This window comes from Balaenoptera borealis, assembly GCF_965194805.1.
Source record: "Balaenoptera borealis genome assembly, chromosome: 20".
NCBI classification, from domain to species: domain Eukaryota; kingdom Metazoa; phylum Chordata; class Mammalia; order Artiodactyla; family Balaenopteridae; genus Balaenoptera; species Balaenoptera borealis.
Window position 1 is genome coordinate 41,243,855 of NC_138879.1, and position 19,595 is coordinate 41,263,449.

Here is a 19,595-nt window from a genome sequence, read left to right on the forward strand (position 1 = left end):
CTCTGCCTTAGGTCTGCAACCGGGAACCAGGGTCCAGAGGCCAAGCAAGGGTCAAAGGCTCACAGGAGCCAGGCAGGAAGACAGATGATTTTAAAGAAAACAACAGCCCTGCCGTAGGGTGATAAGTCACAATTGATGGTCAGCCTCAATGTCAGGGAGACAAAAGGGAGTGGTGGGCACTGGGGCAAATGGGAGAACTCGTGCTCAGGTAAAAAAAGGCAGCAGTACTGACTCCAGCTGATGATTGCCAGGCAGGAATGCAGACCCTGTGCTGCCAGATTCATATTTTCTAAAACCAGAAATTTACATTTTTTAAAAAATGAGAAACCTCCCAATTTTTAAACGGTTGGGTCAATCTTTTTACAAACAAAATATGTCTGCAGGCAGATTTCAGCCCCTGGGTCACTATTTATAGTCTCTTAGATGGATGATATCTACCCAGGCACCCAGCTATCAAGGAGGAAGGTCAAAGTTGAGTCCCCAGATCTCCAGAATTCCCTTTTCTGGCCTCTACGCTGGCTGGGCCCTCCCACCTCCTCCCCCCTCAGCCACGGCTCTCTCAGGGGCCACACTGAGCCATGCAAGGTTGATAGAGGCTGGTGAGGCCCGGAGGGAGAAGCTTCGCCAAGGTTCTTGACCTTCGATGGTAGAATTTCAAGCAGAAGGGCAGGTGGGGGAAGAAAGTGTGTTTGGGGGCCCGTCTGGGTTTGCTCCCCGAGGCCGAGGCGCTGGAAATGCTGTCTTAGGAACGTCTGTGTCAAGGCTCCCGGCACGCCGCCCCCGCCCCGCCCCGCCCCCCCCCGCCCCCCACCCCGTGCTTACCTTGAAGGGCGTGGTGCCTGGCTCCAGCCCCGCCAGCGTGCTGCCGTCTACCATGCGTGCCACTCGGGGGTCACCCACCCGCATGAAGTCGCTGACCAGGTCGGTGACCTCCACCAGCCAGTCTGGGCCCAGCATGGTGACCACCTGGTCGGTGCCCTCCGACGACGTCGTGTGGAACTGGGTGAAAACCTGCAGGGTGGCGTGCTGGTACTGCAGGGTGCAGCCGCGGCTCGGGCTCTGCCGGCGCTCCTCCTCCTCCTCGTCCTCGTCCTCGCTCTCCCGGGCTGATCTGGGTGGGGGAGGCCTGGAGTCAGGGCTCCCCAGCCCGGCTCTGACCTGCACGAGTCCCTCCCTCCCTCTTGCCCTGCCAGCCCCTCCCCGGCTCCCGTGGGTGGAAGGCTTTCCCTGGCCCATCCCTTCTGTCTCTGACAAGCCTGGAGGCTGAAGTCCCAGGCTTTCCTCTCCTAGAAAGGTACCTTCTTGACTCCCCACCCCACCCCGTGTCCCCTGCTTGGCTGCGCCCACACCTGTGAATAGCTGGCATCAAATCTTAGCAAATACTGGCTCTTTCTCAGCACTGAGCACTTGCTGGGCCCTGGGCTCAGCTCTAACTTGGATCAAAGGTGATCCTTGCTCAAGTGCCAGGAGGCTTAGCTACGTCGTGTCCTACAGTGGTGTGGCAGACAGAACTTGGATATTTAGCTGATGAGATTGCCAGGCAGAGTGTGGGAGGTGTGTCCTGGCTTCCTCTGGCTGCTCAGAGTAAAATGCAAGAGGAGACAGATAAATGGAGGGAGGAACTGGCAGGCAAAAGGGAACGAGGACTTGACAATTTGGGGAATTCTCAGCCTATCCAGATTGCCAAAAATGCAAAAATCAGGAGATTCACCCAGGAAAGCGGGCTGTGGAGAGAGAGAAGGGTGTGGCCAGCGCTTGGCTAGTGCTTCAGAAGGATTAACCACCAGAATATTCATTCACATAGAGGGCTCTTTTACCTGTGTTAACTAATTTAATCCTCACAGCAATCTGCTGAGCTAAGTGTTAACGTGCCCATTTTAGAGATGAGGAAACTGAGGCACAGTAGCCTAAGGTTACCCAGCTAGCAAATAGCAGTCAGGATTTCACCCCAAGCCATCTGGCTTCAGAGTTCACTATGTCCTTCACTACTCAAAGCAGCATCAACCTCACGGGGAGCTGGCCTGAAATGCAGACTCACAGGCCCCATCCCAGTTTCACAGAATCAGAATCTGCATTTTAACAGCATCCTTGGGCAAGTCGCGCACAAGTTCAAGAGGCTCTGGTTTATGCTGCCTTGCTTTTCCAAATCTCCGCAGAACTGAACTGATCCCAACTCTCACTAGGCCGCCTGCTTCTTTCTCCAGCTCCGCCCCTCCCGCTCTTAGCTGCCTGTCACTCTGCCTCTCTTCTCTTCCCTGCTGGCTTCTCTCTCCAGCAGCGATGAGTGGGTGAGTGGAGTGTCCTGAGTACACATGGACCTGCCCCACAGATGGGCACCCGGGTGTGTGAACATGTATCCCAGCGAGGGAGCCCAGTGGGGGTCACCGTGTGCCTGGCTGATGTACTCACAAGTGTGCCCCTGGTGTGCCCAGGCTGGGGCACGCGTGTACAGGTGTGTGAGCACCTGTGTTGGTGTTTCTGCTCCATTTTGTCTGCTGCTTGACTGCTCTCACCCTGTCTCCCTAGCCAACTCCTTTCCACTCATCCTTTAAGACTTAGCTCTGGAGTCACCTCTTCCAGGAAGCCTGCTTTGACTTCTTCTGGAGGAAGAGGTGGTTCTTTCCTTTGTGCCACTTGCTTCCCTGTACTCAGGGCTTCCTTCATCCACCACGCTCCATGGTATATATAAGACGGCTTCCTGATGGACCCAGAGCTCAGCTGGGTCAGGCTCTGGCCACACTTACCTGCTCCCCTCCCTGCCCCGATCCGTGCCTGGCACACAGTAGCTGCTCAATAAGTTTGTTGATTGCATAACCGACCTGCAGACTGTGTACACCTAGGGCCTTACACACACATGCAGATCAGACGTTGTGCCAGGGCTGTGTCACCCATGAGTATCCCCAGCATCTGCCGTGTTTGGAGGGGCCATACCTCCGGTCAGGAAGGATAGGTACCCTCCAGCCCTTCACTTGGCTGAGGCGGGCATCCGAGAGCTCAATGTGCAGGGGCAGCTTGGGCACCCAGACTGTCATTTCCAGGGGGGCATTGAGGACGTCGTAGCGGAAGGTGACCCTGGCGTTCATGGAACCGCGAGACTCCTTTCCGCTAACAAACACGTAGTCACAGCTGCTGGATACCTGGGGAGGGGGAGAGAGGTTGGTTGGCCTGTCTTGCCCTACAGGTCATCCTGTGGGGCAGTGCAGAGGACTTCATTCTGACAAGGAAGGCCAGAAGGCCACTGGACAGAGAAAGTGCCAGTCACAGGAGGCTGAAGGGGAAGGGCTGGGTGGGAGAAGGCCCCTAATTTAATTCCTCTGGGAGGTGTCAGCTTCCACTCCATTGCTCCAGAGATCACCTCTTAGTGGCTACCTTGGGAGGATTTTGCTCCCTGGCAAGAAGCCAGTGTGCCAGTATTTTTGTAAGGGGCTGCTTTTGATGTGCCAGGCCACACCGTGGGGGAGTCTTCAGGCTGAGGGTCCCCAGCGCTGGCTCTCCTCCCCAGCATGACCGCCTGGGCTCTGGAGCAGGTGTCTGATGGGTAGAGTCCTCCACAGTACACAGGAGTAGCCTGTCCTGAGCAGGACACTGGGGTGCGACTGGGCGGGGAGGAGGTCGAGGTGGAGGGGGTGGGGAGAAGGGGCAGGCCCACAGCTCCTGCAAGGTGCCTCTGGCCCAGTGGTCCCAGGCAGATGGGCAGCTGGTTAATTTCCGGGAGGGGGCTGCTCCAGCCAGGGGTGGAACTGAGGGAAAGGGAGAGGAAATTTCAGGACCAGAGAACCCCAAGCACAGACAGGTGGACAACTGCCACCCACGGGGGCAGCTTTTGCAGATGCATGCCCACCTGGACACCACCTTGCATTCTTCACGGCTCCCTGGATGAGCATATGCTCACTGAACACATCTTGGTGGGTAGCTGTGCCCACGCACAGCGGTGTCCCTGCTAGTACTTCAGGGCAGATGCAACGGGTGTCCGTGTAAGTGCCCACGCACACGCCTGGCATACCTGGAGTGAATCCTGTGTGCAATGCATTTAGGCGCTCCTACTGGGACACGCCCCCGGGTGCACATCCTTGAGTCTGGAGGAGGGTCTATCAGGCAGCCTATGGGCTGATGACGACCTGAAGGCTCTGGTGGGGCTGGGGAGGGGCTGGGACTGTGGTTCATCTGTGCAGATGAGCCCCTGACGGTCCCAAACTCCTTCGAGCTCTCTTAATCATCTCAGGGGGTGGGTGGAGAGGAGTGGGACGGTGGCTCTGCTAGAAATGCTCATTTCCCACTTGGGAAGGCAGAGAATTCCAGCTGAAGGCTGGCAAATCCCATTTAGAATGCTGGCAAACTCCCGGAAGAACCTGAGAGTATTTCACTGAGAACGGAAACAAATTCCATTTCGAATCTTTGCTAATTCCCTTTGGTATCCAAGCCACGGTGACTGTTCTGGTCTGCTCTGGGGCGGGGGTGTGGGGGTCTGGGTGGTAGAGGAAGGTGCTGGGTGAGGGCTCTCGGGAGCAGGCCCATTTCTCCCGGTCCCAGCCTGTCAGCAGTGGCAAGCCCCAGGGGCCTGGCAAGGCTTCTAGTCCTCAGGAGGCCGTGGGTGTGTGGTACCAAGCCGTCTGCTCTGGCTCACTCGGGTGACATTCTTCCTGGATGGGGGGATGGAGGAGGTGAGCCTCGGGCTCCAGACACCAGAAGGGATCCAGGGCAGAGCAGAGAGAGAGAGAGAGAGAGAGCGAGAAAGCACACACTCCCAGGGAGGGAGGAGGACACCGACATCCCCACTCCCCCTGCTGAAGGATTTACAGGAACAGGAAACAGATTCTGTTGCCCAATTATTTGATTTTGGCACCAGCTGGAGGCTGGCAAGGCAGACAGCTCACCCATCCCACAGGGACCAGGGCTGGATGCCCTCCTGCATCACTGCCCGCCCCACTGCCTCCTCCCCGCATCTGACCACTGTCCAAAGCCAGAGGAAATCTGGAGGCCCTCCTGGGGAGGTAGCAAACCGGGCCAATCAAGTCAGATCAACGTCCTGTTTGCTGGGCTGTGGAGGACCCACTGCCCAGAGGTGGGCCTCTGGGGAGGAGCTCAGGGCAAGGCCTTTGGGAGGTGGAGGGCTGGGGTGGGTGTTCCTGGAGTGGGTCCTTTTACACAACCTTCACTCCTGGCCTAACTCATGAGCTTCTGGAGGCTTCCTCCCTGGGCTGGATCTCCTCCACCTGGTCACCAGCACCCAGGTTCAGGGCATGTCTCTGAGACCCCCCAGGACGCCCTCCCCTATTGCTTTGCCCGGTGTCTGCCACACAGCAAGGGCTCAGTAATGACTTGGGGATTGAATTCAAGTTGTCAATGCTGCTTTCTCCCTTCAGCCTGCCAAAAGGTCTCTTCCACATTCCTGCAGGAAGCCCTCCAGGACCTCCCCTTGCTCAGGCTGGACATGGGATGCTCTTCCCCTCACCCCCTGCCACTTCCCCTCCTCTTGCCTACCAAGGGGACCTGCCTGGGATGTGAATTCCCCTCTGGTTTGGGGTCCCACTCCCCCGGAAGGCCTGAGGCCTTCTTCCCAGGCTCCCCCACCTCCAGGAAGCTCACCTTGATGATGTCCTCATTGTCAGATTCGCATTCCACCAGGGCAGAGACATCTAGGACAAGGCCGGTCACCTCGATGGCAATGACCTTGACAGGGATGGCCACCGTCCGGCCAGTCAGGATGGCTGTGTTGATGATCTCTGTGTCCTGCAGGGAAGAGAGGAGGGCGGGGCTCTGCTGAGCTGCTTGAGGGCCCCTGCTCTCCCAGGACCACCAGCCAAGCCCCGGCAGCTCCCAGCTGTGCCCACTCCTCAGATGCGTATCCTTCCCGTGGGGACGCGGGCAGACAGATGCATCTAGCCGGTCTCGCGTGCCTTCTCAGACGCTCTGCTCACTTGGACTCCGGTGGTAGCCTTCAGGGTCTACCCCACTCTGCTGCCAGAAAACAATGCTTCCCCAGTCCTCCACCATCTCCTCTCAGCATCTTCCATGCTCCTCCAGACTCAGAGTAATGCCCAGTACATTTGCCTGGCTACTCCATGTGCGCCTGCGCTGGTCCCAGGCAATCATTCCAAGGCACTCTTCCTAAACCCATTGCTCCTTTGAACAAACTATTCCCATTCCCATCACCTCACCTTTGCCCAGGAGATCCCCTGCTTAAAGCACCTTCCTCATCTTCTCTGACTGAACGATCCCCTCCTCCATGGGACCTTCAAGGCTCCACTGCATGGTCACCTCGTCCAGGAAGCCCCCCCTCCCTCCCAAGCGGCCCCTCCATGGTGACTTCTCCCACCTCCGTGCCCCTCAGCAGCCGCTGTCCCACTCCAGCACCAGGCGCAGAGCTCACCTGCCTCCTGTGAGTGCACTCACCATGGCCAGGGGCAGGATGGCCTGCACATCCCGCTGGATGACCGTCAGCTCGGTGACAGCCCGCTCCAGGTCAGGCAGGGCACCGTGGCCGCGGTAGTCGATGTGCCACATGATCCTCCGCTTGACTGACTGGCTGGTGAAGTTCTCCATCTCAAAGTCCAGCTGCAGGATCTCCAGGGGCCCCTGGTCCTCCCTGCGTGGTGGGGGAAGGGAGGAGAGCCCAGGAGGAAGGGCTGGGAGCAGCTCAGGAGCTCCGAAACCCTCGCTGAGGACCCTAGCCCTCCTCAGTGGCCTTTCCCCGGGGGCCCTCTGAGCCTTCCCCAGCCTGGCCTCCAGGGTCCCCAGAAAGTACGCCCCAGCCCTTCCGCCGGCCTGGCCTCCTCCGTCAAGAATTCCCCCACCCCTCCCCGGTGCTGTCCTGCAAAGAGGTGGGCAGAGGAGCCACCTTGGCTCACCAGAGGGGCAGCGGTGTGCCCTGGGCCCAGGACACATCCACGGTGGCTGTTGAATGCTTTGCCCCAGTCAGCAGCTCCGAGGTCACGTGCCACTGGCCACTCCGTGACTTGGTTCCTAGAAGGGTCACGCCCTTCTTGGCCTTCACCCTGGGACAAAGCAGGAAGAAGAAGAGGGAGAGGGTCAGCTTGGGGTCCAAGGGCTGCCCACCTGCCTACCATCCTTAGGCTGGGGCTGGGAGAAGGGGGAGCAGGTGAGTAAGTTACCCTGAGTTATAGAGTCAAAGCCTGAAACTAATTTGGGAGATCTGGTCTCATGTAGCTTCAACCTCTGGCCCTAGTGGAAGCTGTAGTCCCTTCTGTTATATCTCTGCCAGATATTCACCTAACCTCTACTTGCATACCTTAGTGACAGGGGACTCACTACTTCTGCACACATCCCATTACATCTTTAGAAAGTCCCTAAAAGGAGAAACTTCTTCCCTGTATGTAGCTGAAATAGAACAGCTGTGGGTTCTGTTGGGGGAAGGGAGGACAACTCTCTTCCACCTGAATAGACACCTGGGGAGGTGAGCAGGAGTTCTCTGAGTCTTCTTTTCTCCAGGCCTAAAATCTTCAGTTCCTCCAATTTGTTGCTCTTTTGCCATAGTTTCAAGTCGCCCATATCCTAGTCACCCTCTTCTGGACATTCTGAATACATAAGGTGTAGTGTCTTATACTAAATACAACACTTCAGCTCTAATTAACACTAACTAAAGCAGATGGATTATCACCTCCTTAATTCTACATACTTTACTCCTATTAATGCAGCCCAAGATCTCTGATGACTGATTTAACTCATATTCACATTCAGGTATTAATCACTGAACTAGGTATGACTCTGTCCAGGAATACTTGAACTTTAAGGTAGTACATTCCGGACAGGAGGCAAGACTTAAAGAAGTTGGAGGTTAATGGTGCTGTTTCAGGTCCCATGTATAGCGCTTGGGTTGGTGGGGAGCATTTTGGTGGGGCCTTTCTTATATCCTCAGAATCACCCAACATGGCTCAAACCATGGATTCCTACCGTGAGACATCATTATAGTTTGTGGGGATGTGATATGACTGAAGGCATTTCTGAGTTTGTGAACTGTATCCTTCACAAAGAAAGAGCTAGGACTCCTGAAAATATTTCTCCCCACTCCAGGATTAGACAAATGTCCTGACACACGGACACTCTCCTGTTCATCTTTTGGCTCCCAGGCAAGGGGCTGCTCTCTGATCTCCATTTCTCCTCTTAGGCCTCAGTCTCCTCATCTGTAAAATAGGAGAGTCGCACCCGCTAATGTCTAAGGGCCCTTCCAGCCCCGATTCTATCATTCTGGATATCCATGCTTGTGAAAATGGATGTTTCCTCTTCACCATGACACCCCTTCTGTGAGATAGGGAGGACAGGGCAGACATTTTTGTGGCCATTAGGCGGATGAGAACACCGAGGCTCAGGTAAGTGAGCTGTCTTCCTGAAGCTGCTCAAGTGATAACTGGAAGAACGGGGATTAGGAGGCTGGACGGGCAGGTCTGGGCGAGCCGCCTACAAGGGGTCAGGTGCGCAGCTGACCTTGGAAGGGAAGCCAGACCCCCGCCCATGCCCCCCTACCTGAGAGTGAAGTGCTCCACGCGGGGGCTGGAGGGAGAGGAGGAGTTGGGGGCCAGGTAGAGGAGGATGCTGAGCACTTCCCCGGGCTTGAGGGGCCGGTCAGGCAGGCGGATCACCAGGTTGCCGTCCAGCCTGTGCTCCTGCAGGGTCCTTCTGGGGGGCGCGCGGAACAGGCTGATGCTCCCGATGCGCAGCAGGGGGTGCTGGGTCGGTCTCTCGGCCCGGGCCCCGCCCCCGGGCCCGGCACCCCGCCGTGTTCCTCCTCCACAGCCTCCCGACGCGTCCGGGGCGTGGAGAGTGTAGTACAGCTCGGCTTGCTGACTCTCCCCTGTCGCCTCGGGCTCCAGCCCATCTGGAGACTTGCGGCGGGCAGTGGGTGGTGCGGCCGGGGCCGGGGGCCCGAACCAAGCCAGGGGCAGCTCGGCCCGCACGAGACAGGTGGCCAGACCCCCGCTGAGGCGGCAGGAGCTCTTGACCTCCCGGGCATCCCGGAAGGCGTGCAGGCGGACGCAGGGCAGCCGCTCGGTGACGCCGAAGTCATCCCAGTCCCGGCCGGCCACGTAGAACAGCACCTGGGCCACGGGCTGCGAGGCAGGCACGCGGGGGCGGACGATGAAGGCCCGCACCTTCCAGCTGACCGTCAGGCGCTCGGGGATGTCCAGGGTGCTGGACGGCTGCAGGAGCTCCCGGGCCACCACCTGGCTGGTGCTGAAGGGTCCCAGGGAGACATTGAGGACGGGCAGCTCCTTGGTCTGGAACACCACGAAGGGCTCGGAGCGCTGCAGGGAGCCGTTGGTGACCGTGGGGGGTGTGCGCCGCGCCTCCCGCAGGAAGAAGGCCAGCCGCGTGTGTGACAGGCGGTAGCTGATCGGCAGCACGGGGCTGGCCTGCGGCCCCGGAGGACTGGGGCTGGCCGGGTGGGAGCGGCCAGAGGCTGGGGACAGACAGAAGAAAGACCCCAGAGTGGTCAGGAGAGGCTGTGCTGGGGCTCCAGGGCACCCCAGCCTCCCACCCTTACAGAGGGCCGTCCACTCCCAGCCGAGCCGAGCTCAGCCCGGCTCTCCATCCTCAAGGCTCCAAGCCGGGCTCCACCTTTGCTGGCGTGTTCGTTGCCCTCTTGCTGCTGATTCATTTCTTTATCTGCGATGCAGGGGTAAAGCTAATGCCCGTACAAAGAGTTGTGAAGCTTTAAAGAGGTTTTATCCTCTGGCATCTTCATTTGTAAAATGGGTATAAAAATTGTTTCCGCCTCGAAGAGCTATTGTGGGGACTTACCAAAGTCATGTGCGTAGAGGGCTAAGAGCAAGGGTGACGCTGAGGCGATAAGTTTTCACTCTTACCATTATTAATGGTACAGTACAGTATGTATTTAACGATTTAACATTGTTTATTAAAATTAAACTATTATTCATGCATTAGTATGACAGGCAGTGGCTTATTTGATCCTCATCAAGCCTTTGAACCAGATATTATTATGATCTCCATTGATTCACCCAGTTTTCTATCAGTAACTTCTCTTTTTGGAGAGCCTATTCTTACCTCTTACAAATGAAGGTGCCGGATGCTTAAATAACTTACCCAAGTCACGTGAGTGAAAGGGGCCAGCAGCTGGAGTTGAACCTGGGGCCACCTGGCTTTCAAACCCAAGCCTCTACTCCTTTACTGCTCCAGCTGCCTCAGATGGTGCAGAGTCCCCAGGGATCCCACATCGCCCCCTACTCCCTATATGTACCACCCCACAAATACACACCGGGAAGTTGATCCTCGTCCCCCAAACCCAAACGTGGGCCTTGGGGTCTCGGGCTTGACGTCTCGCTTCTCGCGGCCACTCACCGCATCCTCGCAGGATCCCGCCAAGCTGTAGCAATTCTACCTCTTGGCTCTCTGGTCTGTCCCCGGCTGCCCCTGACCTCCATCCCCAGGCCCCTGCTCCAGCTTTGGCTTCATTCCTGTCGCTATGACAACATAACATTGTCTAAGTGGGTCTCACCTCTCCCCAGCTCTTCCCTTCCCTGGCATACCCTTCCCCCCTAGAGCAGCCAGAGGGATTTGTTTCTCCCAGACACAGATCGGACCTTGTTGGCTCCTCACTCCCAGCTCAACACCTGTTGGACGTTGTTAAGGAACAGGAAGGACCCAGATGGGGAGGTCTGAGGTTTGAGAACCAGTTCTGGATCTGCTGCTTAGAAAGCAGTTGGGTTGGCTGCTGTGCCCTGGCCCAGGTCATTACCCCAGATCCCACATGTATGCCTGCAGCCAGTCTCCCTGCAGGCGGCAGGGACATGTTCTCAGAGACTCCAGTGGACCCCTGAGCCATGTTTCTCACCTTTGATGTTGTGTTGTCATTTGTTTTCGAGAATCAAGAAATCGCTTTATAATTTGTGTAACACAATGCAAACGTGTATTATTAAAGACTCTCCCTTCTGCTTACAGAACTCACCTTGCGCCTGAGCGTGGCATTCAGGGCCCTCTACAATGAGCTCCAGGCTCCCCTTTCCCCAGTGTTCCTCTTCCCAGGCTCCTGCTGCCAGCATAACTGGACAACTTCTGGCTTTAGCGCTCGCCGATGCTGCCTTATCGCCCCTCCTATACTCATGCTGTGCCCTCTGCATTGGATTCTGTCCTATCCTATCTGCACACATCCAAGTCCGAATCTTCCTCTAAGGCCCTGCTCAAATGCCACCTCCTCCACGAAGCCCTCCAAGATATGACCTCTACTCCTGGGAATTTCCTCAGAGCTTTGCCCTTCTCTGAGGGAACCTCTCATCCTGCCTTGCGTGAGAGTTATCTACGAGGCCTTGCACTGAACACGTCTTTAACAAATCACGGTTGATCTACACTGAGTGATTCGCAGAGACCTCCGTCCCAAGGAGACTCCTAATCAGTGCTATGGTGGTTACTTGCCGCTTATGCATAGTATCATGTTACCACCATCAATGAAACCTTGATGGTTCCACAAACGTTCACACCCAATTCCTCATAAATGCGATGAACTAAAAATTCCCTGCCCTTGAGGCTCTGGTGTCTATGTCTGATGTTTTTAAATTTGTGGTTTAATTTTCTCATTTAACAAATGAGGCAATTGGCTTGGGGCACAACAAAGGCCCTGGGTCAAGTGTCCTAAGAGGAGTGGCACCTGGTCCGTGTGGCTCCTTAGGGCCCCGCTTGAGCAGTCCTTAGGACCGGCTGGTCCCTCGTCCTCTAGGCAGCCCACGTTTTAACCATCAGGCTGCTCCCTCTGCTCCCAGGAGAACTCCGTTCTCAGGCCACCCTCCTCCACTAGACGTCCTGCAGCCCTGCAAGGTAAGCCAGCTGCCGATGATGGGGCAGAGATGGGCAGCCTGGTCCCAGATGAGAATAGGAGGGCGTTTGGAGAGACGGGAGCCTTCCCTGCTGCTGCATGGAATCCCTGCCCCACGGTTACCACTGGAGTTTCTGAGAAGGTGTCCCTGCTGCCTGGGGCGAAGCTGGCCCAGGCACACATGTGGGGTCTGGGGTAATGACCTGGGCCAGGGCACAGCAGCCAACCAACTGCTTTCTAAGCTGCAGGAAGCAGGCAAACGGAGGCTTCAGGACTCAAGTTCAAGGCTTCTCCCTGCCACGCTCACGAGGCAACTTGCTTCCCATTTTGAGCCTCGGTTTCCGTCTCTAAAATTGAGGAGGTGACATCAGCCCCCTCACGGGGATGTTGAGAGTAGCTGAAAGACCAAGGGGAGGAGGGGGCACTGCTACAGGTGGTGGGATGTCCAGGACCTGCAGGTACTGAGCCGAGATGGGGAGAGGCCACCGTGCTTGTCCTGCTGGGGTTGGAGAAGGGCACCGGCTGTCACTGAGCTGTCAGTGCTCAGGCCGGGTGGACAGGGTAGGGATGTGGATGTCAGAACCACCGGCCCTGTCTCGTTTACCATCCCCGGGAGACCCCAGAGGCTGCTAAGTGGCACTTAGTCCCCTTTGGCCCTCTCACCGTCCCAACCTCAGGCAGGGCCAGCCATCTGGACCCCTTGGAGGCACAGTGGGGCGGGGCCACCAGATAGGCAGCAGACTCAGAGGGGCGCGGAGAAAGGGATTGGAGAAACGTGCTTGCGTGCACCCCTCCGCCCTCAGATTTTTGTTGAATGAATGCAATTGTCTGAATGAGCTGCCCAGCACTGACTTGGATGCCATGGGTAATGAAAGCGCCCTCCATGGGGCATCCCAGAGGGGACCGGATGGCCAGTCAGGGCAGGGTTGCTGGGCTGGGGGTTCTTGATCCCTCTCAGCAACCTTGCAGATAAGGAGACTGAGTTTCTGAAACAGGAAGCAACTTATATTAAGAAGGCAACTAGCATTTAGAAAAGGGAGCCAGAAAAGATGGTATTAGGGTACTACCACTTTTGTACTGATGTCATCGTGACACACAGCACCCCCCCCCATCACCACTGATGAATCATTCTATCCTCTGGGGCCCTGAGACCCCTCTGTGGGCTGAGCAGGGGTGGGGGTGTTCCTGAGACCCCAGCACTAATCTCAGCTCTATGGCTCAATTTCTCTGGAGCCTGAAAGAAGTTGCTTGATGTCTCTGGGCCCCAGTTTTCCCAGGGAGGTAGGGGAGGCCCTGGAAGCCGTCTGGTGTGGTGGGGCTGCTGGGAGGAAGGGGAGACTGGGGGAGTTGCCAGCAGATCAAGTTCTTGGAGACACGATGTGTGAATGTGTGTGCACACGTGCGTGTGCTGAGGTGCACGCTGGCCGGCATCTCACAAGGAGCTCTAAGCTCCGGGCATCACGGAGCATGGCATGGGCTTGGGAAGGAAAAGCTGCTAGAAGGTTCCCTGCAGGAAGACGGATGGGGTAAGGGAGGGTCAAGCCAGAGCCGAGCTCGGCCAGTTCCAGAGGTGGAGGAGGAGTGCTGCGGGGGTGCCGCTGGGGTGGACTTGCGGGCCTGGACCCGACCCGCCTTGGAAACACCCAACACAACTCCCTCCAGTCTGAGGGGGGAGCGCACACACACACACACACACACACACACACACTCACACACTCAGGCTCATACACAGCCCGGCACACACCTGCTCGTCAGGCCCCCCACCAGGAAGCCCGTGACAGGTAGTTCTGAACCCCGGCCGCCCCCGGGCCTCTCACCTGCTCCACTCGGCTCCCCGGAGCCCAGGCTCCACCTGCTGACTTCTGTTTCAGCCCATCTCGCCCTGTGGACCAGACTTAGCACTGCCCTCCTGTCAGCAGCCTCCCCTCTCCTGGGAACAGCAGTCGGATTCTCCCTCCGTCTAGGTGGCCTTGGGCCTAAGCAATCATTTGGGTCTGGCTTCCCTGCTTCTGTCTCCCTAGGGAAGGGGCTCTCCCTGTCTCATCATGTCTCATGGTCAGCATTACATGCCCCCCTTCCAAATTCATACGTCGAAGTCCTAACCCCCAGCATCTCCTAATGTGACTGTGTTTGGAGATGGGGGTCTTTAAAGAGGTAATTAAGTTAAAATGAGGTCATACGGGTGGGTCCTAATCCAATATGACTGGTGCCCTTAAATGAGGAGACTGGGACACAGACACACACAAGAGGGAAGACCATGTGAAGACACAGGGAGAAGGCGGCCGTCTACAAGCCAAGGAGAGAGGCCTCAGAAGGAACCCACCCTGCTGTCACCTTGATCTCAGACTCCCAGCCTCCAGAACTATGAGAAAATACATTTCTGTTGTTTTTGTAGAAGTCTCTGGGACTTTGTCATGGCAGCCCGAGTGGGTTAATAATAGATGGGGATGAGCTATTTCTGTCCCTCACAGCCTCAGTTTCCCCAGTAAGATGTGGAGATACCGTATGGGGGTGGAGGAGGAAGACAGGCTGGGATCATGCAGCTTTTGTAGGCAGGGATAATGATGGAGGCTGAGGCGTTCCCAGGCCCTCCCCTGAGTGTACCTGGCATGTGACCCTTCCTAGCTGAGCTGAGCCAGCTCCTTCCTCCCTCAGCCCTGGAGGGCACATCCAGCTCTTAACAGCTTGGTAACTAAGGGTGAGGTGTCTGTGGATGTAAGAGGTCTGAACTCCCATTTCCCCCACCTCCACCCATCCCCTCTGCCACCAGCTCCCCTGGGCCCTGAACCTGCCCACCTCGGGTACCCTTGGGAGCACCATCCTGGGGCCACTTCAAGACTATGCTCAGCTGAGAGCCAGCAACCTTCATCCTTCCCTTCTTGTTCCAGAACGAGACTAAGGCAGGAAGAGAGGCTTCACTGGAGCTAAAGAAGGGCACTGGACCCACCAGCACCCAAGAGAAGATTTGCCCAGGAGGTGGGGTGTGGGGGTCCCCTCATCCTTCCATGCCTAGCTTAGGCATCACCTCCTCCCTGAAGCCTTCCCGGATACCTCCACTGCCACCATTGCTTTGTTCTGTCCAGTTCTGGCTCGGGCTGATCAGGAGCTTGACCCTGGTATAAGTGTGAGATGCAAATAATCAATGATCTCTCTCAGCCACTTCTGTGAATTTTTCCTGGGAGGCAGGATGCTGGGCCATGGGCCCCTTCGTCTCTCAAGCCACCTCCAATCCAACACCAGAAGGCAGGTACTTGTTTATGCTTTTGCTTTTCCAGCTGGCTTGGGATCTGGGCAGACACTGGGTCTGGACCAGCTTTGCATAGTGCCCGGCGTGGCACACTGTAGGTGCTTAACAAATGTCAATTCTACCCTCTTATAAGGCTGGGGGCACCTGCTCAGGGCCATTGGCTGGATAGAGGCCCTCCCTTTTCGTCTGAGGCTGGCCCTAGGTGTCTGGGAGTGCAGCAGGGGCCTTTGCCCAGCCCCAGATAAGCTTCACACCTTCTCCCCAGGCACAGAGGTCAGCCCTTCTCTCCAACCTATAGAACAGAATGAATGAATCTGCGTGGAGGCTAGGGTCAGGCAGGCTGGGGGAGGGGGCGCCTCTGGCCATCTCCCTGCTTCTAATCAAGATCAGATGCCTCCTGCTTCTATCTCTAATTGTCCCCAGATTAAAACTAATCGCTTGTAAATCAGAAAAAATAAAAGATTGTCATCAGCTTTGGTGAGTTTGAGGCTGAGGGGCACAGCAGGGCGTGCCAGCAGGGCCAGAGGGCACGGGGCTGTGCTGGGAGAGGGCTTGGCCTGCTCACCTGTGTGTGTGTGTGTGTGTGTGTGTATGTGTATGTGTGTGCGTGTGTGTGTGTGTGTGTGTGTGTGTGTGTGTGTGAAGAGCCACACCTGATGTCCGGTGTGCTTGGGGATCCTTCTGCTCTTACTCCTGAACTTGCCTGAATCTAAGAATCAGCCAGAGAAAACAAAACGCAATAGCAAACAGATTCTCGGGCTGGATCCAGGCAGACACAATCACAATGTCCAGGGGAGAGACCTGGTAATCTGTGTTTATTAAGGATCCCAGGCGTTGATATTATCATAGGAGTTTGGACCACACAGCGCTAAGCAGGAAGGGTTGGGAGATGCTGAAGGGGTCATGACCTGCACGGCATAACGTGGTGATGCTGACGGACGGTGCAAGATGAAGCACCCAGAGCCCAGAACAGTGCTGGGCACACACTGGTGCCAATTCTACAAAGGGATGAATGAACGGGTGAGAGGAGGCGAGAGCCAGGGTTGATGCAGGTGGTGAGGATCCTGGTGAAATCGAGCAGGACCCTGGAGGGCCCTCCCGGGTACAAAAGCCTTTCCCTGTCCCCCCATTTCTTGTCTGTAGGAAAAAGGCTTCGGTCTCCTAGGCCTTCCCAGAGTTCCACAGAGCAGGCACATGCAGTTAATGATTTGGACAATAGAGTCACAGGGCTCCTAACTCCTCCTGCAGGGATGTAAATAACAATCTGATGCATATCTTTGAGTTGTTCTACTGAAACTAAGACCCCCACCCAGGTGACTACATGCTGACCACAAGCATGTAGACCTCAGAATGGCTGGAACCAGAAGGTTGAGATTCTGGAAACATCTCCCTGTTACCTCACCACCAACCAATCAGAAGAAGGTCCACAAGCTGATCACGCATCCTCTGACCCTCTCCGCTAGCAGCGTCTTAAAAAACCCTCGCCTGAAAGCCATCGGGGAGTTCAGGTCTTTTGAGTACAAGCCGCCCGTTCTCTTTGCTTGGCCCTTGCAGTAAACCTTTCTCTGCTCCACAAACTCCAACGTTTCAGTTTGTTTGGCCTCACTGGGTGTCGGGCACATGGACTTGGGTTTGACAGCACTAGGGGCCGTGCGGTCCAGGATCAAGAGGCCAGGGATGGGCTATGCACAGTGACCCCTCCCAACCCAGACCTCCAGGCCCACAGGAGGGGTGTGACCTAGGGGGTACACTCCCCTGGCCCAGGACAGTGGCAGTGGAGGAAACTCTGCACTGAGGACCCTGGAGAGGTAGAATAGGACTCTCATTGGTAGGAGGGATGCTGTGTTCCAGCCCTGCTCTTCCTTGGCTGATGGGTGGATCTGACCCAGGGCAAGCATGTTATTTCTGCACCCCAAGGCCCTATTTCTCCAACCGCAAAATGGGGAATTAGCAACCAATATACCAGTTACTCCAGAGCGGGGTGCTGAAGTGGAAAAAACCTATGTCTTGAGAAAGGTTTTATTTTTTAAGTGAGTGATACCCAGTGTTAGTAAGGGTTTTAAGATATGGGGCGATCACATGACCTACTGTCGGAGGGTAAACTGGGTAAGCTTTCTAGAAAGCAATTTCAAAATATGTTTCAAAGGCCTTGAAACCGTTCATGCTCCTTGCCCCAGTAACTCTGCCTTTGGGAATCTAATAAGCAGAAATCAGCTCAAAGATTTATATGGAAGGATATTCACCAGAATGTTCTGTTTATTAGTAAAAAATTAGAAACAACCTAAATGTCCAAAGGCTGGGTATGGTTAAATAAAAGCAAATGGCTAAGCATGGAGGTTTCCAAAAATTTTTTACTCAGGTTGGAAAATGCTCCCAAAATAGTTTGAACTAAACAAAGGATGGTGAGAAACTGGTTATATGGCATGATATCAGTTTTTATGTAGACACTGGGAAGAAATACATCAAAATGCTATTGGTGGTTATCTCTGGGGGGGGGGGTGAGGATTATGCGTGATTGTTATTTTTTACTTTATGCTTTTATGTATTTCTAGTTGTCTGCAAAGAACATGTATTGCTTGTAAAATTAGAAAGAAAACAATAAATGTCATTAAAAATGAAGGAAAGTGTTTGAAGCTATTCCAAGAATTTTTTTTAAAAAAAAGGGAATTAAAATAATAGAAAGAAAGGAAGAAAGAACCTGTGTGGTTTGGGAGCCACACAAATTCATATACAAATCTCAGATCTGACACTTCTTAGCTGTGTGACCTTGGGCCAGTTACATAACCTCATCTGAGCCTCTACGTCCACACTTGTAAAATGAGAATAATAGAATCTATTTCATAGAGTTGTCATGACTAAATGAGCAAATTGCTTGGTGTAGTTCCTGGAACAGAGTCAGTGATCAGTGTTCATTCATTCATTCATTCATTCAGTCATCAATTATTGGTTATTTAGTTCTGAGAGGAGGGAAGCGCTGACCTGCTTTTCTCCAGCACTTGGTGCATTGTTTAGCTCATGGTAGGTCCCCTGTCAAAGTCTGTTAAGTTAAATAGGACAAGTACAGAGGTGACAGGCACATGAAGCAGAATGTCCCAAGGACCTCGAAAGCAGCGCTGAGGCTGGAAGGAGGGCTAGCTGTTGGGGGCTGTGAAGAACCCAGACCAGGAAGCTCTATGTGACCTTGAGAAGTTTCCTCCTCCCTCTGGGCCTCGGTTTCCTCATCTAGGAGAAGAGGCTAGTCCCTGCTCAGCCTGCCATATGTGACTTAGGGCTGGGCAGGGGTCATGTCTGCAGGGAAGCCTGGTGGGTTCTGAAGCAGGCAGGGGCGGCTGGATAAAGGGGAGGTGACAGCTGGGCCCAGTGGTCCCAAACATGGCCCTCCCCGCCCCACCCCCCGCTAGGACAGGGCCTCTACGTACCGTTGAGCAGTTTGGATCTTGCACAAAGATGCTAAAACCCAGCCCCAGATCTGCTCACCAAGCCCTGCACCTAGTGTGGGGCTGCTTCTGTCTTTTTCCAAGCTGACAGAGATGCCGTATAGGCTGGTCCATACCGGCGTGTTCCCACCCAAGGCAGGACTGCGGTAATCCACCCCTTGGAGGAGGAATCCAGCCGAGGAGTGGGTGCCTCCCTGACATCCACCCCCTCCCTGAGCGCCACTGCATCTCCCTCCTCCACCTGGCTCTGCCCCTTCCCAAAGCAGCTCCGGGCAGGGCTGCATGTCCCCCATCAACCCGGTCCTCTGGCCCCTGTGTCCCCAACACTGAGGGCCGCTGTGTGCCTGCAGCCTGGGCTGGGCTTCCAGCAGCAGGAGCTGCAGGGGAGGACATCCAGCCAGTGAATACGTAAGAACCCCCTGCAGCGCGGGGGCGGGGTCAGGGCGGGCCACTGAAGGCTCCCACCACCCACAGCCCCCAGTGGCTCCTGCTGTCTCCTCGGAGGCTGTAAATCCTGCGGAGGCAGCTCTCCAATACTGTCCCCATGCCCCACCCGGCTGGAGCACGACATTGGAATGAGTAAGCTGGGGGAGGGGCCAGCGGAGGGGTCCCCTTCCCCCACTTGGCCCTAAATTCCCTCCTGCCTGTTCACTGCCAGCAGCACTGGTGATTGGCCAGGTCATTTCCTCCTATCTGCCTGGGAACTCCCCATGTCTTAGCTAAAGGGATGGCAGGGTCCCTACTCCCACATTTTACCGATAAAGAAACTGAGGGTCTGGAAGGCTCCCGTCAGACTGGCTCTGCCAGTTATTAGCTGTGTGACCTTAGGCACGTGGCTTAGCGTCCTTCTACTGGGTTTCCTAAACTGTAAAATGAGGTGGTAGTGGCCCCTCTTTGAGAAGGTTGCTTTAAGAATGATGCTCATGTTATAAGATTACCTGCAAGGCACTTCAACCATGCCTGACACCCAGTTAGCCCTCTTTAAAGGTTAGCTGATGTTTGGGTGTGATTACCACCATCATGAAACAGATCCCCACACAACCTCCTGAGTCAGGGCTCTCCCGGCCATTCCTTTTGCTTCCTCAGCCTAAAATCCTTCCCTCCACCGGACCAGATGCTACCGCTCAGC

At 55.5% G+C, this 19,595-nt stretch overlaps 1 protein-coding gene across 1 annotated transcript in view; it reads right to left on the reverse strand.

Moving 5' to 3' along the window:
* The window catches only part of TMEM132E (transmembrane protein 132E), a 58,537-nt gene that overhangs the window by 9,425 nt on the left and 29,517 nt on the right, over positions 1-19,595 (reverse strand). The window contains exons 2-7 of the mRNA XM_082371451.1: positions 8,482-9,415; positions 6,849-6,995; positions 6,394-6,586; positions 5,587-5,730; positions 2,932-3,137; positions 823-1,111 (exon numbers count right to left, since the gene is read on the reverse strand). Coding sequence (XP_082227577.1) covers positions 823-1,111; positions 2,932-3,137; positions 5,587-5,730; positions 6,394-6,586; positions 6,849-6,995; positions 8,482-9,415 — 1,913 coding nt within the window. The remainder of the gene's footprint in view (positions 1-822; positions 1,112-2,931; positions 3,138-5,586; positions 5,731-6,393; positions 6,587-6,848; positions 6,996-8,481; positions 9,416-19,595) is intronic.